The sequence below is a fragment of the Podarcis liolepis genome (assembly GCF_965112155.1).
Source record: "Podarcis liolepis genome assembly, chromosome: 6".
Taxonomy (NCBI): domain Eukaryota; kingdom Metazoa; phylum Chordata; class Lepidosauria; order Squamata; family Lacertidae; genus Podarcis; species Podarcis liolepis.
The window spans coordinates 56,677,414-56,701,981 of NC_139559.1; the positions used below are offsets into that span (position 1 = coordinate 56,677,414).

General features: G+C 43.0%; 1 protein-coding gene across 4 annotated transcripts in view; it reads left to right on the plus strand.

Moving 5' to 3' along the window:
• The first annotated feature begins 420 nt into the window (after positions 1-420).
• SCP2 (sterol carrier protein 2) overlaps positions 421-24,568 on the plus strand; it is a 28,792-nt gene continuing 4,644 nt past the window's right edge. The window contains exons 1-13 of one of the 4 annotated variants that reach the window (XM_083510111.1): positions 421-613; positions 2,445-2,502; positions 4,033-4,104; positions 4,735-4,866; positions 5,124-5,188; positions 6,621-6,747; positions 7,525-7,588; positions 9,198-9,284; positions 10,428-10,578; positions 11,845-11,992; positions 14,398-14,505; positions 19,142-19,295; positions 23,194-23,287. In XM_083510111.1, coding sequence (XP_083366237.1) covers positions 557-613; positions 2,445-2,502; positions 4,033-4,104; positions 4,735-4,866; positions 5,124-5,188; positions 6,621-6,747; positions 7,525-7,588; positions 9,198-9,284; positions 10,428-10,578; positions 11,845-11,992; positions 14,398-14,505; positions 19,142-19,295; positions 23,194-23,287 — 1,317 coding nt within the window. In that variant the 5' untranslated portion in view covers positions 421-556. Of the gene's footprint in view, positions 614-2,444; positions 2,503-4,032; positions 4,105-4,734; positions 4,867-5,123; positions 5,189-6,620; positions 6,748-7,524; positions 7,589-9,197; positions 9,985-10,072; positions 10,579-11,844; positions 11,993-14,397; positions 17,631-18,188; positions 19,296-23,193; positions 23,288-24,568 lie in introns of those variants that run through there. The other 3 variants (XR_014527718.1, XM_083510112.1, XM_083510113.1) reach the window with 3 other exon arrangements.

Consider the following 24,568-nt stretch of genomic DNA (forward strand, 5'->3'; position numbering starts at 1 on the left):
GCCCCCAATAGAGCGGGGCCCTAGGGTATAGCTTGTTTAGCTTATGTAAATCCGGCACTGGTTCTTCTAGGTGTACAGTGGTACCTTGGGTTACATACGCTTCAGGTTGCAGGCTCCGCTAACCCAGAAATAGTACCTCGGGTTAAGAACTTTGCTTCAGGATGAGAACAGAAATCGCATGGCAGCGGCAACGGGAGGACCCATTAGCTAAAGTGGTGCCTCAGGTTAAGAACAGTTTCAGGTTAAGAACGGACCTCCGGAACGAATTAAGTTCTTAACCCGAGGTACCACTGTATATGCAACCACTAATTTTCATCTTTCGTCCTGCACGATTGGTGCTTGTCGATTCAGAGAGACTGTTGCTTTAAGAGCGGGGGGGGCGGAGCGATAATCTGAACGCGGCCCCGCCCCTGCCGTCGACCTTTGGCTGGAACCTCCCCCCTCCAGTCCAACAACCCGTGCGCGAGTGCCAGGGAGGAGAAAGAGGACTCGCGCTAGTCTTCTGGTGGCCGTCGGGCTTGCAGTTGGGGGCGCAGGGCGATCCTGAGCAACGGCGATGGCTCCGTCCCGGCTAGGAAGGAGGGTGTTTGTGGTGGGAGTCGGCATGACTAAGGTACTGGATGGGTTGCTCTGTTGAGAAAGGAGTGCGGGAGGGGCATGAGAGCGCTTAGAGTTGCTCCCCTTTTCAGGCTGCACCTCATTTCCACCCCTCCCAAGAAACTGCGTGGTCTGCATGGCTTCCAACCCCCTGTTTAACCTTGCAATAACCCTGCAAGGTAGGTTGGGTCGGCCCCGCACGGGACCCCCCAGCAATACTAGTCATCAGCCCCTTTGATAGCTGTGCGGCTGGAAGAAATTCAACAGGTAGAGTCTTCCCAGCGCTGCCACCCCTGTGTTGGGAAAGACTAATTAAAGGGGAGGAATATTATGACAGTGCGAGTGACAATTTCCCCCTTGCTTTCAGTAGGAAACCAGAAGGTTCACTGGAGAAAAAAGAATGCTGTGAATGTTAGTTGACAAGGCAGGGATCCACTGAAATAAATGCAAGCCGACAAACAAAGCAAGGAAAGGCTCATTGGAGGGAATGGGTATAGGTATAGGCTCTGTTGACAGGGGGCAAGGGGAAATTATGGGGAACAATAGTCAGGGTCCCCAAAAGACCAGAATGTGTATATGACAGTTGCTTATACTAAATTAACCAAATTCATACATGGCTTTTGGCACACGTATAGTGCCTGATATCCAACTAAATCATACTAAAGCATACCCATTGTAACCCACAGAAATAAATTGACTCTATTTTAGTGGGTGTGCTCTGAATATGGCTAACATTAGGGATTGCCCATTATCTGGGATGAGACATAAAACATCTCTGTCTCTCTTTGTCACTGACTTTTAATAAAGTCTGAGATATTTCTAATTTTATTTTGCTGCTTTATTGTCTGACTCAATTTTTCCCCAATGCTATTTCCATGGGGTGTTGGGTGTGAGTGTATATGCATGTGGGTTGGTGGGTAAATATTATTTGTGCGAATTTGTTACTGTAGCTGCCTTGATGCAAAGTGGGGGGAAACGTGATAGAATTACCGTAACTGCAACAATAAATAAATAAATAAAACCACTTCAGAAAGTTTTTATTAGAAGATTAATATGGAAGAGACTAGAGCAGGCTTCCTCACCCTCAACCCTCCAGATGCTTTTGGCCTACAACTCCCATGATCCCTAGCTAGCAGGACCAGTGGTCAGGCTTGATGGGAATTGTAGTCTCAAAACATCTGGAGGGCCAAGGTTGAGGAAGCCTGGACTAGAGCCTGGATCTGAAGGGCCCCTTCCACATGAACGGGCGAAGTTTCTGTTCACAGGCATAATATTTAGCTCCAGACCTCTCTCCTTTGCTCTAAGCATTCATATGATTCCTAATTCTAAATCTTACCTATTGGTCTGGCATATGTCAGGTTAGCATGTAAAAAATGAGGAATGTCACAACCTCTTGGAAGATAAGTTTATGCAATAGCTGAGCAAGCACCTTTGGGACTCTTAGCTACTTGTGGCACAGACCTGCATTCTTGTTACGTTGTAAAGTGCCAGGTATTTTAATGGCATTACTAACTAGTGCATCAAAAGATAAACAGAAACGTTATAGCTTAACAGAGAGATCCTGTCTTCCTTCTAGCAACATGATTTTTTTCTTTAGCAAAACTTCAGGAATTTTTAACATACAATTTGTTTGCACCACTATATATTGCTGAATTTGTGTAATGGCAAGTGGCTATATTAAAATAGAATAAGATCTGAAAAGGCAGTTACCATGTGCATGTATAGTGTGTACTTCCTTGTCCTTTCACTCTCTGCAGAATTTGTGTGATTAGAAGTTATATGAGTATGAATGTGAAGAAAATAGACCTGCTTTTTTAAAATTAAAAAAATGCTTTTCTTTCTAACAGTTTGAAAAGCCTGGGTCTCGTGAAAATTTTGATTACCCCGACATGGCTAAAGAAGCAGGTTGGTTCATCATAATGGGGTCTGGCTCACAACTTATACTACACTGGGGGAAGGGGGCAGTGCCCTAGAGAAAACTGAGGACTTTGAGGGCTCTGGAGATAGCATGGCTCAGCTGCTGTGCCAGTACATCGCAATGCTGCTGTGAGAGCAGTTGCAACAGCCCTTGGCAAGGAGCCATAGGCCTAGGAAGGCCTGTTGCTTGGCCAATTGTTGCTACCAGTTAAGAAACTTTGCCAGGTGTGTCTGGGTGTTGTCAGGGTTTGGCAGCATAGGATAACATCAGGGAGGTGGGGAGGATTGCCCTGGCTAGAGTATCATAAATGTTTATGTAAAACAATCTGTTTTTTAACTTTCTTGAAAACTCACTTTAAGTGTGCGCTGGTGTCTGCAACGATGAACCCAAGTCATTAGAGTATTGGTGGGGAACCTCCCCCCCCAGCCCCGTGAGAGCTAATTAGGCCTGCTAGGCCTCTGTTGTTGTTAATTTACATACTGCCCTTCACAGAACAGTTTGCAACATAAAAAATACAAATTTGGTCTGCTAGACTGTTTTGGCCAAGCCACATCCAGCTGCCCTACACTTTATATCAGGTGTAGAGCAGCCAGAAGGGGGTTTGCAATCACCACTGGTCAGCTGATCAATGGCGCCTGCAAAGCCCTATGTATGATGCTTTGCAAGCGCCAACAGAGCTGATTGCTGTGGCTTGCATAGAGTTTGCAGTGCTTTGCAAGGCCCAACAATCAGTTGACCATCAGGGTTTGCATATCACAATTTGTTGCTCTAATGATTAGACCAGAGCTTTCCAAACTTTTCATGTTGATGACACGCTTTTTAGACATGCGTCATGTTGCAACACAGTAGTTCGGTTTTGCTAGCAAACCAGAGGTTAAACTAACCCCTTTCCAGCCCAGGGTGTTGCTGAGGGAGTGTTCACACCACATACAGCAGCCGACACACTAATGTGCCGCGACACAGTTTGGAAAGCTCTGGATTAGACTATAACTTCAGATTTGTTTAAGAAATAAATTCATTTCTTTCAAGAAAAGAAACCCTACAAGACTTGAGCACTGCAGTGTGAAAGGCCAAGGACTGATTATAATCTGCTGCTCTGTGGGGAAACCCCTGCAAGCACATCCCAGCTATCTGCGAATGTGCATACAGTAATAAGTGACCTGAAGTTACACAGGTGGAGCTGCCTATCATTGGCAGTGGTTTCTGTAATTCCAACAGTTTGACAAAACCTTTGCCAGTTACTATGGTGTTATGTGAGCTGTATCCATGTACACCTAACTCCAATGACTTGGTAACCCTATGAACTGACCCTATGAACATCAGGTACTGTATCTTGCCTGCACTGGTCTAAGTCTTGTAAAATGTAATCCGTTTAGGAGTACAGAAGTATACTTGCAATCCATTTGCCTTTTAAATGTACCTCTCAAAATGGAATCCATCAGTGTTTTGTTTTGTTATTTAAATACCCACTGAAAGATTTAGGTAAGATTTCATAACTATTTTTTTCAAATGTTCAGGTCAGAAGGCTCTTGCTGATGCAGGTGTCCCTTATTCTTCTGTGGAGCAGGCATGTGTGGGCTATGTTTATGGTAAGTAATGCTACTGTTAAGACCTCAAGGCTTCTCTTCCTGGGCTTCATCTGCCACTCTTAATGTCTGCTTGTTAACCTAATGCATCACTGAGGCAGCAGTTTTTCTGTTCTGGCATTAACTGCTAGCTGTGGCATTTAAACTGCTCTGAGATTGGATGGCGGGGACAGGATTTCACAAATTTATATAACCATATTGGCATTTCTAAGTGTCTTGTAGGGGTAAGATTCTAGTTTTCTCAACTTCATTGCCTGGTGATAAAATAGGAAAGGCTAGAATTTTAGTTTTAAATGGCATAAAACATGTGGAAATCAATTTAACCCTATACCTTTTGATTTGTAACTGCAGTCAGCTGATTATGAAAAGCTTGCCTGAGAAAATATACTTGCTTATGGGCTCTTGAACACTAAATGGATGTACGGTATTGTTAAATATTAAAAACAGAATGAGTGGCCCTCTAGGGTTTTAGTCTGGAGTCTTCTCAGCCTTACGTGGAGATACCTAGGATTGAACTTTCCTGTCATAGTGCTAAGAAGTTTGGAGTACTTTAACAGCTTCAGAAGGAGGATAGAGAATGCAATGCTCCTCTGGCCAGTTGTGTGATTCTGCATCTTCTTTTTCATTATAAAGGTGATTCAACCTGTGGTCAGCGAGCCATTTATCATAGTTTGGGGCTAACGGGTATTCCTATTATGAATGTGAACAACAACTGCTCTACCGGATCAACTGCTTTGTTCATGGCCAGACAATTGGTCCAGGGAGGTGAGTTCTGTTTTAGTTCCTACTGCAAATGCATATGGGCTTTGTGTCATCAGTTCCATCATTGGCTATGGGAAATTTAAAAACCAGCTTTTAGCATGCTGTGGAATATTTTCAGCCAAATGTTTGAAAAGCTTGGCTGCAGGTCCAGGTCTCCTGCCTGGATTCAAGTGTATAATATGAAATTATGGGTTTTGTTTGTTGTCTTTTTTTTTTTTAAACCATCTAAAGTGTAAAGTATTCAATAACTTGTATTTAAGGTATGGCTAACTGTGTCCTGGCTCTTGGATTTGAGAAGATGGCAAGAGGGTCCCTTTCATCTCAAGTAAGTATCGAAGCAATTTTAATGCAATGAAACCAAAGTCAATTTTGCCTGGCATATTTGGGAAACCGATAGGATCATTCCAACTCTCCTTATTCAAATACATCACCTCACCATTTACAGCTATGAATGCTGTAGGCCCTGCTGAGTGGTGCTTTTGTGCCAGAAGGGCAGAATAGATTTTTAAAATAAAATAAGTAAATATTGTAAGTTGCTCCCCTGAGTAGCTTTTTTGTACTTGTAAAGTGCCATACTTCTTGAAGGAACTTGACAGTCATGTCATAACTACTATTTAGAAACACATTTACAAAGAGCATAACAAAGTATTACATGCAGTGGTTCTTAACGGCAAGATGCAACATGTGGCGAAATGGGTTTGTGTGTAGTAATTCTTACTATTCTAATGTTCCTTCCTATAGCATTGCCCAATCTCAGAGCCTTCTCACCGATTCCTTCAGCTTTCTTCTCATTCTCTAACAACCCTTATATTCAAAGCCACAGCTCCCCACCCCCGTCAAACGTGTGTGATATCTACCATTTCCACAAAGCACATAGCTAAACAACGGAATTTGCTCCACAGGAGGTAGTGCTGGCCAACAATTCGATGACTTTAAGAGAGGTTTAGAGGAATTCATGGAGGATAGGACTATCAGTGGCTACTAGGCATGGTGTCTATGCTGTACCTCCGCTGTTTGAGGCGCTGTGCCTCTGAATACCAGTTGCTGGAAACCACAGAAGGGGAGAGTGATCTCGCACTCAGCTGCTGTTTGTGGACCTCCAATGAGCCACTGTGGGGATGCTAGACTAGATGGGCCTTTGACCTGATCCAGAAGGGTGCTTTGTACAGTGATACCTCGGGTTAAGAACTTAATTCGTTCTGGAGATCTGTTTTTAACCTGCAACTGTTCTTAACCTGAGGTACCACTTTAGCTAATGGGGCCTCCCACTGCTGCTGCACAATTTCTGTTCTCATCCTGAAGCAAAGTTCTTAACCTGAGGTACTATTTCTGGGTTAGCAGAGTCTGTAACCTGAAGCGTCTGTAACCCGAGGTACCACTGTATGTGTGTGTAGTGAAACCTTTCATAAATCTGTTGTTCTATTCTTGAGGCCCATGCCATTTTTTAAGCAGATTTTTGTTCGTAAGGTTTTTTGGGTTTTTTAAAGGGTGAAAATTATAAATAGAGGCCACTCTATAAACCCTGAACTTGCAGGAAACTTGGGAAATTTGGTTTGTAGTGTAGTCTCATGCAGCTTGGGTGGTCCCAGTGTTTCAAGCAAATTGGTTCTGTACATTCAGAAGGAAGGCTTTGAAAACGATGCATCGAAAATGCTAGACATTGGGGGGGTTCTTGCAGTATTTTCTCCCTCTCTTGGGTAATCTTGATGTACAGATGCTGTGGTGTGAAAAACGTGCAACTTGTCTTTCGATTTCAGTTCATGGACAGGGTGAATCCCATGGACAAGCATATGGAAGTGATGATAAGCAAATACGATCTCGCAGCAGCTCCAGTTGCCCCACAGCTTTTTGGAAATGCCGGCAAAGAACACATGGAGAAATACGGTATTACTTATGTTTGTCAACTATATTACCATTGCAAGAAAACACATTCAATAACCTCCTTCGTGTTTTAATTAATGATGTGTTGGATGATTGTCTGAAGACCTGTGTGTAGAAATAATTGACTCCCAGAACAGGTTGCTTTTGAGACTATACATTTTAAGGAGTTTCATACCACTTCATACAGTCGTGGCTTCCTCACAAAGAATTCCAGGAAGTGTAGTTTGTGACAGGTGCTGAGAGTGGTTAGGAGATTCATATCCCTTTCACAGAGGTACAATTTTAAGAGTGGTTTAACAGTAAATCCTTCTAAGGGAACTCTGGGAATTGTAGCTCTCTGAGGGAATTAGGGGTCTTCTGACAACTCTCAGCACCCTTTAACAAACTTCAGTTCCCATAATTCTTTGGAGGAAGAAGACATGGCTGTTTAAAGTGGTACGGTACTGCTTTAAATGTATAGTATGGTCTTCCCTCTTGCAATTTTTTTCCAGTGGTAGCAACAGCAATCTTTGCTGCCTGCTATATTTTTTGCTTTTGTTCTGTTGGCTATTACTTGCTTTTCATATACTATAGCTCCTGCAAATCTGTAACCGCTAAATTAAGCACCCTGTGAGCTGGAATTGAGTCAAAAGCAGCTTATGGCATAAGCATTTAATAGGAAGCTTTTATACTAGGTCTATGAACATTTTGAAGTATGGGGTTATAATTTATCTAAGTTATATTGTCCTTTCCCCCCACCCCCCCAAGCTTTTTGACTGGTTTGTCTCTCTCTCTATTAAGGATCAAAACAAGAACATTTCGCAAAAATTGCATGGAAGAATCATAAACATTCAACTAACAATCCGTAAGAACACTATTTGTGCAGAATTCTGGGGAGAACATAGATTTAGGGTTCCATCCAACTCATTCCTACCTGAAGTAAGCCACTAAAAATAATAGAGCTTAAGTTACCGTATTTTTCGCCCTATAGGACACACTTTTCCCCCTCCAAAAATGAAGGGGAAATGTGCGTGCATCCTATGGGGCGAATGCAGGCTTTCGCTGAAGCCTGGAGAGCGAGAGGGGTCGGTGCGCACCGACCCCTCTCGCTCTCCAGGCTTCAGGAAGACATCCGCAAGCCTTGCAAGCCCGGCGGGAGGTCCCGCGGGCTCGCAAGGCTTGCGGGCAGCAGCCTGCAGCCCACAAGCTCGGGGGACAGCGGGGAGGCGCAGCGGCGCCACCCCTCTATTCCCTGACCTGATCTGGAGGCAAGCTTGCTTCTCCCCCCATCGCCAGCCCCACAAGCTCGGGGGATAGCGGGGAGGCGGAGCACCGCCACCCCGCTATTCTCCGACCTGGTCTGGAGGCTGGCGGGGGGGAGAAGCAAGCTTGCTTCTCCCCATCGCCAGCCCCACAAGCTCGTGGGACAGCGGGGCAAGCCGCTGCCCCACGGAGGCTAGAGAGGCTGTCCCTGAAGGCAGAAGAGGGAGACGGAGCGCTCCGTCTCCCTCTTCTAGCTTGGGGATGGCTGCGCAAACCTGGGGGGGAAATAAATTTTTTCCCTTGATTCCCCCCCCAAAAAAAAACCTAGGTGCGTCCTATGGGCCGCTGCGTCCTATAGGGCGAAAAATACGGTAGTCCTGTCCATTAATTTAATATAGTCTATTCCAAGTATCATGAATGTTAGGTAACAATACCAAGAAAAGATTTTGCATGATAGGAAAACGTGAAACTTCAAAAGATTCCAGTTTTATAGACAGACCAATTATCTCCTCATCGCTGAAAAGCATAAATTTAGGAAGTTTTGATGTATAAATGGCTATATCCCATTATAACTAAGTTTCAGGCACCCTCCACCATGCTTGTATGCACCTCCAGCTGAGAGTGCCCTCTCACCAGCTGCCAACGCCTATTGCTGTTGAGGGGAGAGGAAGCTGCCGCTCATCTTTGTGCTGAGATTCAGGTTGGACCTGCTGAACTGTTATGACTTTCTGGAATGTGTAACTAAGGCCTAGATTCCAAGTTTGTTTTTCCCCCTTTCCCTTTCCTATCATATCTCTCTTGATTGTAGGCCATAGGGTAGGGGCCGTCTTAATTCTGATCTTGTAATGAGTTCCAGGAGCCTTTTTCCTCCCTGAAAAATACTTAAATGATGTAAAGAAGCAGTGGCACACAGAAAACAAGAGTCAGAGAACAATTAACTCAGGTGGGCCATTGCCTCCATGCATGGCTTGGGTGTGCCTATAGACTCTAGTATATGGTAGAGGGAGGAAAACGCTTTGTCCATCATGCATAATGTTATGTTGGAACGAGGTGGACTTGGGCTTGATGTGCAAAGTAGTTCCTATGTTATCACACTCTGTTCACACAAGGCTGTTGTATTGTAAAATAAATAAATAAAAGGTGCCAATTTATCTGTATTGAGGAGTATTGTATTAATTGAGATGGAATTTTCCCTTGTATTTTCCCCTTAGGAATTCTCAGTTTCAAAAGGAGTACAGTTTGGACGAAGTGTTGCAGTCACGTAAAGTTTTTGATTACTTAACAGTACTACAGTGTTGGTAAGAATGGCGTGTTAATAGTGTTGCACCCTGTTCAACTTCTTAATTTTATTCTGCTAGTTTGTAGTCTTTATTTTCAGAAAATACTTTTTCTCACTGTATCTAGCCATAGATCAAAATAGGTGCTAGGTCTTCCTAAGGAAAAATATGTGATTCCTTCTATCCCTGTGCAGTTCTTTCTTTTGTTAAGGATTCAGTGCTCTCAGGAGTAATATTTCTGAGCTACCTATGATCTGTTAAACCGGAAATCCTGGAGATGGTACCTGGGACATTCTGAATGCAAGAAATGGGATTGATGGCCCATCTCCACATGCCGTCCCTAAGGGCCTTATTCATGCATTGCTTGTGTGTGTGGCATAAATGTATAGAGAATGGAGCAGGACACACAGCAAGCCCTTCTCCTGATGGGGCATTTCTCTCTCTTCCTCACCCTACGCCTGTGCATTGTGCACGATTGTGGTAGAGAAGAAAGCGTAATGTGTGAGCTCTTGCTCATGAGTAGGGGTGCCACATGTTGGGGGCATCCAGTTGTGCAGTAAAGAGGGGGGCAGGGGGGAGGCATATATTATAGGGAGCCCTTCTGGTCTGCAAAGAAGTGTTGGTTTCCGCAACGCATGAAGTAGCTCTTTGTCTGGAGATGAAAAAGGGAGCTTCTGCTGGAGCTCCCTGCCTAAATTTCAGTTCACTAACATTATGGAATGTCATTCAACTTTTCGTTGACTTAGGAAAGCTCGCTATAACATAATTGTCTTTGTCCCAGAAGCTTTTTGAAATAATGACTTTTATAGCACATGTAACTATATACATTGGATTGTATCAACTAAGCCTACTCACAGTAGACCCACTGAAACCAATAAAGTTAGTTATGTGTATTGATTTCAGTGTGTCTACTTGCAGTATGATTTGGTTGTCGACAACTCCATTGCTTTGTCTTGTGTGGATTAAAGTGTGATTGCTTTTATGATCAGTTTGACCTTCAGAGTGATGCTGTTAATCTTCTTAGGACCAATCATTGACTTTTCTTTTGCTCTTAACAGGTGATTCAATTTGCATTGTGAATTATAATTGCCCCTTCCCCCTCTTCTGGATGTGAAATTCAGTATATATTGATTAAGTGACTCTCAAACTCTGCATCTCTTTTAGCCCAACATCTGATGGGGCAGCAGCAGCAGTGCTGGCTAGTGAAGAGTTTGTGAGGAAGAATGGGTTGGAGTCGAGAGCCGTTGAAATTGTGGCCCAGGAGATGATGACTGATCTTCCAAGCACATTTGTAGAGAACAGCTGCATTAAAGCGGTAGGCTTGCTATTCTAACGTATGCAGTGGCACTTGCTTTCAGTTAATGTGTTGAAGAGACTTAGAAGTGGCGAGAAAGGCGCTCGCAGCTGATGCACAGATAAAAGTAGTCCTGGTAGCCACAAGGCACTTGCATGTGATCTCTGCGGTAGTGGTGTTGGTCTGTTGGCAGCCTTCTGTCTCGAGAGACAATGAAGTCCGTCTCCAGGGGTGAGGTCAAACTTTTGCATTTGCAGCACCCAAATAACCTCCCCCTAGTGCATGGGTAGGCAACCTAAGGCCTGGAGGCTGGATGCAGCCCAATCACCTTCTAAATCTGGTCCACAGATGGTCCAGGAATCAGCGTGTTTTACATGAGTAGAATGTGTCCTTTTATTAAAAATGCACCTCTGGGTTATTTGTGGGGCCTGCCTGGTGTTTTTACATGAGTAGAATGTGTGCTTTTATTTAAAATGCATCTCTGGTTTATTTGTGGGACATAGGAATTTGTTCATCCCCCCCCAATATAGTCCAGCCCCCCACAAGATCTGAGGGACAGTAGACCGGCCCCCTGCTGAAAAGGTTTGCTGACCCCTGCCCTAGTGCATGCCTGAAGCATTGTGTATGGAGGTCCTAGACAGCAAAACCCCTCTCTTGGCCTTGTTGATGTGGTCCAAAGGAAAGCAGAGCTCCACCAGCTTGACTGCAGGAGTTGCTGGAAGGAGGTATGCAAGGCGCCATCCACCTGTCTTACGGATTGCACTCCGGATTTTTGTAGGCTTTGCTCCTTAGCTTTTTCTTCTCCTGAAGATGTCCTGCAAGGCAGCAGAGCTTTAGGGTCAGAGTTTTTCTTTTCCTATGGCCTACCTTCCCAGGTTGACAAGCCCCATCTGCCCTTCACTTCCCTCTACAGCACATGCAGAAACCACCTTCTTGTCTCGTCTGCTCAATCTACCCAAGCTTGTCTTTGCATGCAGGTGGCGTTTCTAATTCACTGAGGGTTTGAGACCCACTGGCTAAAAATAATAGTTTATTTATTGCTACATTCATATCCCATCTTTCTGCCAAGGATCTTAATGTGGCACACATGGCTTTTGCAGCATCCCTTGATTGGAGAAATGTCTGGCTACTGACATTTTGTATTTGTGCAGGCCATTTATTTGTTACAAGTATTATAATGATGGGATATGTCCTGGATTTTCAGAATTTGCGAAGCAATAACTTTGACAGAGTTGAGCGAATAAGAACTATTTGTTAAAATACAAGTCTGTTATATTTTGTTAATAGGTTGGCTTTGATATGACAAAGGAGGCTGCAAAAAGATGTTATTCAAAAGCAGGCCTGAAACCAGAAGATGTGGACGTGATAGAACTTCATGACTGTTTCTCTGCTAATGAATTAATAACTTACGAAGCTCTAGGACTTTGTCCTGAAGGTATTCTTTAAATATTAACATTGGGCACAATCCAGCCTACAGTTTAATTCACTTAAGTCCCCAGTTAACTCCTCAAATCTGACCTCTGAAGGAAAGGTAAGTTGACAGAAGCATACAGCCTGAGGCCCTGCCCACATGCTTCCTGAAGTTGGGCTTATTTCTCTACTCATTTCTTTCCAGTTGTGAATGATGTGTAGCTTTAGCAGTGGGGAGTATTGAGCACTGGGCTTTTCCCCATGGTCTGTATTGGGACTAGGGAATTTTGCTTCTCTTAGTGTCTCATTTTTCCAGACTTAAATTTAGTTCTCCACATTTTGCAGCATTTAGTGACTTTTTAAATCCTCATTAAAATTCACCAGTATTTTAGTGCAAATTTATCCTAATAAACCCATTTTCTATGCTGTTTTGACTACTGTAGAAATATTTTTGCAAACGATTTCACTTAATATAATGCATTTTTGTGTTACTTTCACGGTACATTTTTATTCACACTTTCCCTTTTTGTAACAAATGTTGCTTGGCAAACTGCATAGCAAAATTCAGAGGTGTGAATTTCAAAAGATAGCAGTGTTGCAGTCTGCATATTGTTTTGGAAAGTGAGAATTCAATAGATGAGATTTTAAATGAGGCCTGAATCAAATTGCTCCCCCAACCCTAATTAGGACAAGTTCTATTCAACTTTTTTAAAATGCTATTTAGTTCGCAAATGGGCAGTCCTCTAGCTAAGCTTGCAGAGGACACAAAATGATTCAGGACAGAAAAATCCCCAACTCTCCAGACTTGTATGAATGGGAAACAAAACGGCAAATGAGATTCTATGTAAGTAAATGCAAAGCACTGTGTACGCACAGGGGCAAAAATCCTAATTTGATTTATAGCATGGATTTTGAACCTTCTGAGATAGAGGTCCACAATCTCTCATGGGAAATCTTTGTGGGGCTGACAGGCTCCTTGCGAGGGCATCAGAAAGCAACCTTTGCAACTTATATGCACTGTGCTAGTATGGTGTTCAGGACAGAGTAGTGAATTTGGACTAGGGAGACACGATTAAGCATAAACACACACCTGCCATTTGCAGAATTATTCCTGACTGTCACGTTCACTATGACCTGCACATACTTAGGTCTATGGTCAACAATCCCTTATTGTTTACCAAAAAACAATTCTGAATGTTATTCCTCTTCATGCCACTAGGGGGGTACGTGGTCATAATAAAGGAGAACACTTGGAATCCAACAGAAAAGGCTACATAAGCATGATCTGCATCTATTTTTCTTAGCAAAGCTTCAAGTATCTTTTAGTCAGTGACTCGTCAGTGGTTCCCCCTCCCCTTTAAGTTGGGGTGTTAGCATCCAGTATGGCTCAGATATTTTCTAGACTTATCAATATATAAACACCCCTCTTTTCCTATGTTGATGGTGAGTTATCTTAAAATGGTTGGCTTTGTAATCCTCTGCCAGCCATTAATCCTTTCTCCCTGCATTCTGTGGAGTATGTCAGTTTGGTCCTTTCAGTGTCTGGGAATTGTTGAGAGATGGCACTTCGTTCAGTGCACATGTCACTTTGTTCTCTGTGTTTTGCGTAGGTTGTTGATGATGTGGCATCTTGTATAGGCAATGCTAATCCCAGCCAAAGACCCTCAGTTCTGCATCCTTGACAAATGCCTTGTGATTGTTTTCCCCAGAGCAAAGCTGCTTTGGGAGTGGATCACCTGGAGCAGAGCCAGTTTGGACTGAAGGGATGCTTAACCTTTTTCCTGCCTCTTGCTCCTCGGTCCCAGTTTTCTCCCTGCAGGGTTTTTAATTGTGGCAGGCAGGCAAAGGGTTGAGAACTTTCCCAAAGCTTCTGCTTCTCAGAAAGGCTTCCATAGGCTTAGCTGTTTCATTTCTCAGAAATAATATTTTTTGCTGGTAGGTTTATTTCCAAGAAGAACTTGGTGGCAGGATCACAGGCTATATGCTTCAAATTAAAGCCATTATGCCGTAGTGCCTAATGAAGTCCTCTCATCTCCCCACTATTACATTGTATTAACTGCAAGAGTGTCAGATTTATTGAACTTAATGCAAACTTTTGTGCCTCCTAGGATTTTTCTTAAAGCAACCCCCCCAAAAAAAAAGCAAAAACACAAGTTGCGTTAGAACAGTGAATTGAAGTGTGGCTTGACATATGTGTTGGACAAGTTTATGTAAGAACATAAAACGAGCCTGCTGGATCAGACCAGCGGCCCACCCAGTTCAGCGCCAGATGCTTATGGGAAGCCTGTGTGCTAAGAGAGGAGCTCAACAACTTATATTGATGAATAGGGCGAGTCTCATAATCCTTTCAACTAGATAACATCTATGTGTACCTAGGGGATTTAATTTAAGGTGCACGTATTATTAATCTATCCTCTCTCTCTCTTTTAGGAGGAGCTGGTGAGCTGATTGACCGAGGAGACAATACCTATGGTGGAAAATGGGTCATAAATCCAAGTGGCGGCTTGATTTCAAAAGGGCACCCACTGGGTGCCACAGGTAACTCAATGTAATATTTTTATCTGGTGCTTTTAGTATTTGCATATGGGAAACATGTTTGTGTGTTACTTTGAGCCAGGTTTTTATTAGTCCACCTTTTACTTGATTTAGAACAGTTGCCAGTAACTACTGGATTTGCTGATCTGCCATTTTGACAAGGCTGAATTGCAGAGATTTTGTTGCCTGCCATTGTCTCCAGGTATTCCTGAACTACAGTCCTATATTCTGTAACCTGGGAGTAAATCCCAGTGGGATTTCACTTGTGAGCAGGCATGGATCAAACTGCACTCTTAAAGCACAGGGCCGGTAAATCCTTCTTTGGGTGGACTCCAACGTAATGCTAAGTGAAAATTCCATCAATGCAATGATTTCTGCTTCTCTAGTGGATTTGCAGAGGGGCACACATTGAGGGCAAGGAAGTCCCCTGCACAAATGGGAATCCCTGCACTGATGAGAGGCAGTAATTGAATACCAACCTTTGTTTCTCCCTCTCCTGCTTTCATGGGTACAAGCATCTGCTTCTAGTAGGCTAGGGAGGAGGCAGGTTGAGTGTCTTGCCCTGGCAACTTGTGGACCAGATGACCTCCTTTGGACTGGGAGTGCTGCACAGGCTTCTGAATTATTCAGCTTTGTTCCATGCTTTAACACTTCATAAAAGGTAAAGGTAAAGGGACCGCTGACCATTGGGTCCAGTCGCAGACGACTCTGGGGTTGCGGCGCTCAACTCGCTTTATTGGGCAAGGGAGCTGGCATACAGCTTCCAGGTCATGTGGCCAGCATGACTAAGCCACTTTCTGGTGAACCAGAGCAGCGCATGAAAATGTCGTTTACCTTCCCACCGGAGCGGTACCCATTTATCTACTTGCACTTTGATGTGCTTTCGAACTGCTAGGTTGGCAGGAGCAGGGACTGAGCAACGGGAGCTCACCCCGTCATGGGGATTCGAACTGCCGACCTTCTGATCGGCAAGCCCTAGGCTCAGTGGTTTAGACCACAGTGCCACCCGCATCCCTTCATATATTAGCATTAATCCTTGCTGAGTGTCACTGAGAAATGCATCATGTCTCTTTCTGTCACAAGTCCACCCAGTGGAAAAAAACATTTCACACATCCGTGTTTGATGTTTTCATCCTAAACAGAAACTGATCTGCTTGCCAAAATTTTAGCATTTTGAAGCTCTTGCAAACTCTTCATAAAAAATGTGATGCTTTTTAGCAGATTTAAGCTGCCATTGTTTCAGGGAGAAAATCAGACAGTGGCCCAACTAGTTCAGTATTGTCTACACTGACTGAGAAGTCCACAGCTGGTTTATTAGTAAAGCACAGCCCATAATAGGAACTCAGAATGAACTGAAACATTGCAGATAATTGGTGACTTTTTGCATGAGTTTCAGCACAATGCTGATGTTTCTCCAGTTTCCATCCTATTCACCCTATTCATGGACATCATGGATGGATAAAGTTGTGCTTATTCTAGAGTTAATCCTGTTTTAAAGATTGCTGTAAGATGTGATTTGATTTTGTCCTGGAAAAATTTTCAAGACTTGGGACTCCTGTCGATTTAACTTAGATTGTTTATCATTTCTTCCACCTATTTTTGGCCTATTTTTGCAGTCATGAGCCCTGTGGAACGCTGTTCCTCAGGGTGGCTCACCAGCCACCAACACGGATATCCTTTTGGCCACAGGCAAATGTGCCTCTTTTTCCCCAGGCATTTGAGTATTTTGTTTATCTTTACAGTGGTTGGTGGGGTATATATTCATCCTTTTGAGGGCTGTTTCTTGTGGTTTGACCTGTGGTTAGACCTGAGATAGAAGGGTTGTTGTTATGGCCTGATTACTGTGCTTTGCTTTTAATTAACTTGTTTTTCATATATTGCATATTTTTCTATTATTTGTAAGTTACTTTGAGACAGTGGTGTAAAGTGACTCACAACCTTCAACAGTGATAATAAAAATTGTAAAAATAATACTGGAAACTTTTTTTAAGAAAGCCAAGTTCTTAAAATTTAATAGGAACTTGTAGAAAGGTCTAAAGTAGAAATGTCACATTTTGCCCCCCTCCCCATTACTACAATAACTTAAATTTGGACATGGATTCTTTGGACTCTTGTGCTATAGTAGATTGCTGTCTACCTCCTCAATAAGCAATGCAGCCCTCTAATTTACTATCTGTTCTTTCAAAAGTGGTGGCAGGCATTTATCAGTTAATTTATCAGCCCTTTAAAATATTGAACCATACATTTGAACAAGTTCGTTATGATCTCTGGCATGGAACAATTTTTTCTGTGCATCCTTACTGGGCCTCCTTGTAATCTGAACATTGAGGACTAGAGTGTTAAGGGTGTCAAGGATTCTGCTGGTGTGCAGAAAGTTGGACTTCAGCCCTGCAGTTCTGTGCAAACAAGGGTTTGACAGAAGTTGCATGATTGTTTGGGCTGACTTCAGCATTGATCCTGGAGGAAGATCACTCTTTGGTCAGAGTGATGCAATCTCCTATGCTGTAGAAACTTTGTCACTCCACAACTTTTTAGTGCTTTGTGTGCAGGAGGTGATCTTCCTCCACCTTCTTGAGCTAGTCTTTTGGCAACATCCTGAGAGCTAAGAGCTGCCCCCGAGAGATGGGACTTACAACACACAGTAGCATCTTGACTGCTTTGTCATTATGGTTTGGTTTCTAGTCTTTATATTATAGTAGATATCCTCCACTTGTGTAGTTGAAGGTGGGGAACTGTGGCCCTCTAGATGTTGCTGGATCCCAACTCTCATGGGAGTTGAAGTCCACTAACATCTGGAGGGCCACAGGTTTCCTATTCCTGATGTTCTAGAAAGAGATCACATCCTGGCCAGGAATAGAGCTGGATGTCTTCAAGAAGCGATGGCCTAGTTTGTGAGCTACTATGAGAAGGTAGACTTGCTTTGGGTGTTCTAATAATTGCATTCTGGCTCCATAGGTGGTTCTTGGAAGGCAGCTATTTTATTTCCTCATTTGTCTTGGGAGAGGTGACTGTCTTACATCCTGCAAGGCGAACTTGAAAAGCTCTGGACTGACATTGGCGTAGCCTTGACTCTCTAATGGATCACAGTGGAAATTGAGCAGGCGCTGTGACACAGAATAGGATTTAGAGTTTAGAAGGGCTATCTGTGACATGTAGGAGGACTCTGGACTGCACATATCCTGAACTTAGATCAAATTCAAGTCTCGAGTTTACAAAACAAACCTTTAAATGGGAAAATACATTGCAGCACTATTAACTGTGAAGAGGAGTACATGTTCAGCTGGCTGGCTTTTCCTGCCATTAGCAATTGATGGTGTGTTTTGCCATATAAACTAGCATAAATGGCCCTTGGGTTGATTGACACTTCATTATTGGAGTGCTTCTTGGCAGGGCCCGTGCCAGGGGTTGGCATGGCTGAGCACTTGGAAAGGCCCACACTTCTGCAAGGGGGTCTGTAGCCAGGAGTCCTTGCTACTGCTTTTCCTCCTGCTTCCTCCCACCCTTATTGTAGCCCAGGGCAGGAAAGTGAATGAAGTATAGCAGTGAAGAAGCGGCTGCACTCCCCTGATAACACACCCTCCAGTTTTCTTCCTAACAAATGACCAGGCAGCATTGGTGAGGGGTTGCAACAGGTGCTGGTAAGGAGGAAAGAGATGCAATGGGTGTGTCATATCTGAGGTTCCTAGACCACCACATCTCATTGCCAAGTTTCATTTACCCCTAAATAGCTGGAATGTGATCACAGCTGAAGTTAAGTGGCAGATCTATTGTTTGCAGCAAGGGTGGCCAAACTGTGGTGGCCAAGCTGAGCATGCCAGATTCCAGGGTAGCCAGTGCTCAGGGGTAGTGGAAGTTGCCGTTCAACTATGTATCTTGAGGACTACAAGCTTTGGAATTAATTTGTTTAATAATCCAACCTAAGGAGACTGATAGGACGTCTTAGGAAAACAATGTATTAGCTAGGTTATATTCACTAGAGTTGCCTCAGTGTCATAAAAAATGCTTTCTAAAGAATACCTCAACTCCAAGCGTGCTGTGAGTCAGAAGGCTTGATTTCTGAGGAAAACTTTTAGAGGAAACTTTAAGCCATACAGAGGCTTTATTCAGAGTCTGTTTTTTCACTGGTGGTGGTGGTGATTTTTATTATGCATTCTTTTGTGGTTGTGTGTCTGAAATAAGCTGTTCTGAAATATGTGGCAAGAAGAGGCATCTATCTTAAAATTTTGAAGTTACTAAAAACTTGTTTGAAGCATTTTCTAAGACTTCCATCTGATGCACATTTAAGCTAGCAGTGAAGCTCATTGAACAAAACAAGCTTACTTCTGAATAAACATGTACAGGCTTGGCCTTGAGCTCCAATATTTTAATAAACAGGAAAAATATACTACGATCCAGCCTCACATGAAATTTGGGACGGCATTTTGTTTCCCAGTCACTCGGTATATATTGAAACATTTACTGTTTAAAGGCTCGTGTTAATAGCTGTTGTTTTAATGTATCTTTTAAGCATAAAGGATTCGTTCTGATTGCTCAAACATTTGACCCACTTCCTTTTGCTTCCTCTCGGCTGGGCGTAATGAAACAGCATGATGCTCTTATACTACAGCTTGATCTACATTCTCTGCATTTGATGCATTAGGTCTGGCTCAGTGTGCTGAACTCTGCTGGCAGCTAAGAGGAGAAGCCGGAAAGAGGCAGGTTCCCAGTGCAAAGGTTGCTTTGCAGCATAACTTGGGCCTTGGAGGTGCTGTGGTCATAACTCTGTACAGAATGGGCTTTCCTGAGGCTGCAAGGTGAGCTTTTAATTTTTGTGTGTGTGCACCCTCTTTTCCAGACCTGTTATTTGTAATCTTACTCAGCTTATCTCATTTACTTTGAATATAGAATCGTATCCAGACAACTGCCATACAGAACTAAATAGTTTGAAATCCCATGTTCTGTTGCATGATATTAGTGGCTTATTTCTGCATATGTGTTCTGCTTTAACGCCAAATTAATTAAACAAGGAGAAAGTTGGGGGTCCTTTTGTTTCTTTATAGCAGGCAGGATATTGCTTGTAAATACAAATCTGTGGCTCAGCATTTTATTTTTTCAGGGCTAGCTACTCTGGTTTCTTCAGCCACTGGAAACTTTAATTGTGGTTTTGGTTATGGATAGAATTGCTGTGTCTTAATCATGTTCTCTGAAGTCTGGTTCCATGTTGAAACAAGAAAACAAAAACTTAAAAGTAAACAACAGTTAAAGGAATGTGCAGAGCTGGCAGTTTCAAAACGATTTAGAAAACTAAAAACAGGCAATGGAGACGAGGGCCATAAACTGCATGCTTTTTTTTTTAAAAAAAAAATGTCTCAATACTTCTGCATACATAGTAAGGAAATTGACTTGCAAATTACTCACAGTTCACTGCCTGTGGGTTTCTATTTTATTTGGCTGCTGAGAAGATTCAAATAACATCCTAAAGGTTCCACATTAAAAGCCATTAAAATTAGATTGCAGGAAATATACCTAAGCTTCATAAATTCTTTTGTAGATTTTCTTGCCGATAGTGAAGCAAGTCACAGGTGTTTGTCGCGTACTTTTGCACTGCAACCTGGATTTTCCTCCTCCTGTATTCCAACTTGGGTTTTGTGGAGATTCAGTGGGATCTTGGAAATGTTTTTCAAGTCAAGTGAGAGCCACCCACGCTAGAAGATAAACTTCTTTAGAGACGTTTAATTCATATGAGCAAGAGTAAGAAACACTGATTGATTGCTATCAAATTAATGAAAGGTTTCTTTGAGCGGAGGCTGTTTGGGTTTGGCTGTTTCAGGGTTGTAAAGCCCTTACGTGTGGGAGTAATTGCCAGTCTTCAGCTGGCCTCTCCTAAGGACCCACATTTGCACCTTTGTACACACTTCTGCACACTCACATGCACATTCATGCATGCACTCTGGTCCCCATTTTCATCTATAGATCTCTCACTTTTAAAACTGGGTTTAACAATACACATAACACTGGATTTGCAGGCTTTTGTTCCACAGAAGTGCTTTGCTGCTTTGCATTTTAGAGCAGAGGAACTTGCTCTTCAGCCCTCTGAAATGTTAGTGCTGGAATCTATGCTAATAATTCTATTTATTAATTCACAAATGCTTCTCTTTTATAGCACAAATATTGGAAGGCATGGCTGCTCTATAGTTCATAGCAGGCTGCCCGAATAAGAACTGGCCTATGATACAAAATCAGTTCTTTTGATGCCCTATAATTTGTTTGTTTAGAAAACTTACACCCTACCCTTCTAATACATTTGCATTTTCCACCTTAACAACAATTAAAAATAAAAACAATTCATTGAAATATATAAAACAGCTTGGAAATGGAACCAAGCTTAGCAGATAAAAACATTCCAAAATGAGGGTTTACGGTAAATAAACAAATCTACCAGAAATCTCCTTACTACAACAGGAAAAATTTAATTTTAAAACGACACTTGATCATCTAAGGTATTCCACAGTCTGGGCAATCAGCTACCAAGGTCTACCGGAAAAGCAAGCATGGAAGGGTTAAAAGAATGGCTGGGGAGCAGTTATAAGGTGGGGACTTGAAACCCAAAGATGTAGCATAGTGCCAGGATATTTCCTTGAAAGGTATGATGAAAACACTGAAAAGGTTGACCTACGCATATAATGATGCTCACAGATTTGGATGGCTTTAAAAGAGGAGGAGGACAAATTTATGGTAGCTAAGGCTGTGTTCTTCCACTGTCAAAGGTAACATGCATTTGAACACCTGTTGCTAAGATTCACAGTTGTGGAGAATGCTGTTGCAGTAAGGTCCTGGTTTTAGGCTTCCCATGCTCCTCTTTTTGGCCACCGAGAGAACAGGTTTGGGCCATTAGTCTGATCTGTCATGACTGCTTTTATGTTTTGAGGCCACTATCTCCACGAGTAATGTTCTGGATTTTAAATAGTCCTGGGATCATATACAGTGGTGCCTCGCAAGACGAAATTAATTCGTTCCGCAAGTTTTTTCTTCTTGCGAGTTTTTCGTCTTGCGAAGCACGGTTTCCCATAGGAATGCATTGAAAATCAATCAATGCGTTCCTATGGAGACCGTCCGGGGACAGAGGGGAAGCGCCGCGCGCCTTCCCCTCTGTCCCCGGACCTGTTTAAAGCAAGGGGCGGCGGGGAGAAAATTGCTTCTCCCCGTTGCCTGCCCCACAATCTCTGGGGACATAGGGGAAGGTGTGCGCGCCTTCCCCTCTGTCCCTGGACCTGTTTTAAAGCAAGGGGAGGGGCCACGGGGAGAATCGCTTCTCCCTGTTACCGCCCCTTGTTCAAAAGGGGTCCAGGGAGAGAGGGGAAGGCGCGCGCGCCTTCTCCTCTGTCCCCGGAGATTGCGGGGCTGGCAACGGGGAGAAGCGATCTTCTCCCCGCCGCCCCTTGCTTCAAAAGAGGCCCGGGGACAGCGGGGAAGACGCGCTGCGCTTCCCCGCTATCCCTGGAGCTTGCGGGGCAAGCTTCGTTTTGCGAAGCAAGCCCATAGGGAAATGCGTCTTGCGAAGCGGCTAAGAAAACGAAAAACTCCTTCGTCTAGCAAGTTTTTCGTCTTCCGAGGCATTCGTCTTGCGTGGCACCACTGTAATTGCTGAAGGCTCTTCATCATAGCACAATATATGGTGTTTCTCATGCTGAACTAGAAAAATGAACCTTTAAACGTTTGATGCATTTAGATTCTTTCCCAACATATATAATGCAATCTATCCTAAGTTCCTTGATATATTCCCCAAGGGTTTAGGATAGATTGCATTTTCTCATCACAGCAATCCACTGAGGAAGATGAGGCTCAGAGATGGTGATTTGCCAAATGTAAATTTCAGACATCTAAATCAAGTGTTTTTTCAGAAGATAAAGTCAGTTAGATTTTGCTTGTATTGTAGCTGCCTCTGGCTATCTAATTGCAAAATCATGTTGTTAGATCTTCCCTGATTATGCAGCTTGGTTATGCAACTGAAGCTGGGAGTTAATAGCGGGTAATTAGGTGAGAGGTGACTTTGTTCCAGAGTTTCATTGTACACTTGCCATAATTACTATTTACTGTTAAAGTTACTATGTTGAGATTGATTACCTCTAGTAATTAGTCTAATCAATATAGAAAATTGGATTTCGCTTATGTGGTGTGAACAGACAGAATTGTGTGTCCCCACACCCAATATTGGTGTATTATTTTTTTCTCCAAAAAAGCAAAATACTCATATTAGGGTGAAAGGAATATGCAAAATGCCTCTCTCATCTGTGTTTCTAGTGAGTGCAAGGGCAAGCACTTGAGAAATACCTCCCCATCCTTCTGAATTACAAGGATGACAGAAGCTCAGTTCCTTTTAATGTCCTCTCTCCCCCCCCCCCCCCATGGGATTCTGGAGGAGTTTCAAAAACCCCAGCAGAATTTGATTATGTGACCCTTATTTGTTTGCATGTGGGCAATATTCTTAAAAATATAAATGGAGTCATGGTTACCCCCATACCACACTTCTTAGGTCATTTTAATTGTCTACCCACTTTATCACAGAGACATCTATGGTTCTTCAATTTGAAATAATTGAAAGAGATGACATTCCCATGCTTACACATGGGTACACAAAATACACTTTGGGGTGTGCGCTACAGTCACTCAGGTAAGTTTAACAAATCTTTATGTGACTTTCTCCCATTTCAGGAATAGGCAAATCCAAGCTATTCCCACCAGGGCAGCTGTGGATGGGTTTAAGGCAGATTTTGTCTTCAAAGAAATTGAAAAGAAACTTCAAGAGGTATGTAAAGTAACAAAACATGTTTACGGAATAATTTTGCAAAGTTGCAGTTCATGTTTTGGCAAGGATTAATGGTAAAACATGCAAACAATTACTTTCCTTGAAACAAACTTGTTTGCCAATTATTGTTCCGGTTAGAAGTCAAATTAATAGTCAAGTTGAACATTTTTATTTCCAATGATTCCTTGCCCCCTTACCCACAAAAAAGAAGGTTGTGCAAAGCAGGGCACAATTCTGTCCTAAGACAACAACATAGTGATTTTGCATTTAGTTAGATAATAGCTGACTGAGGCCTCTGACGTACAACTTGAACTTTACAGCTTTTTTAAAAAATTCAGCTGTTGCAACTTGTGCAAAAGCAGGCATCATACAAAAATAACCCTTTGTGGGATTGTCACTAATCAATTTTGAAAGTATAAGTTTGGGAGGTATGGGAATTGGGTTATATGTGGAGAATTCAACTTTTGCCATGGGAAGGGCCCCATATAAAAGCATTTAGCCTACCCCTGCAGGCAGCCTCTACACACACACACACACACACACACACACACACACAGCATCTACAAAGAATCCCTCCTATTTTGCATATGCACATCCTGCTGCCATGAGAAGTATTTGACATGGTTGCATAGCTGCTGGATCCAGCTCCCCATCTTCCTACAGGCTATATGAAAGGCAGACTCCACCATGCACAAGAGTTGGGGGTAAGCTGTGTCCTCTGGCAGGCATTATGCGTTGACATAAAACCATTCTTCACATTCTTATCTATTATCCCTATTGTACTCCCCCCCCCCCAAGAGATTAAGCTTGCAAAATGCTATGTCAGGTATTTTGTCCATTATGAATTGGCCCTAGCAAATGGTTGCTTTGCAGATGGTAGTGAAGTTTCTCGTGGGTTCTCTTAAGTTAGATTTCTCAAACAACTCTAGTTAGAATTCCAGTCCTGAGGCAGCAGCTTTATATAATGGTGGAGTCGCTTCTGCATCCGTAGCTCAGTTGCTTACACCAGCCAGGGTGGAAGGGCAGACAAATCCTACCAGCCTTAAAGCTGGTGCCATGAATGTGTCTGATACCATCAGGCGATGATGGCAGTGGGGCAAATGAGGACCCAGCAGATCTTGGGCTGGCTCAGCCTCTTCCCTGGGGCAAAGGGGGTTTGGATTGCAGCCTCAGCATGTCAGCAGCAATTCAAACTTAATTTCAGAGAGTTTGGTTGCTATTCTTTTTGTTCAAGCTCTGAACTCCCCTCTCCCCATAGCATATAAAAGAAAGCAAGTATTA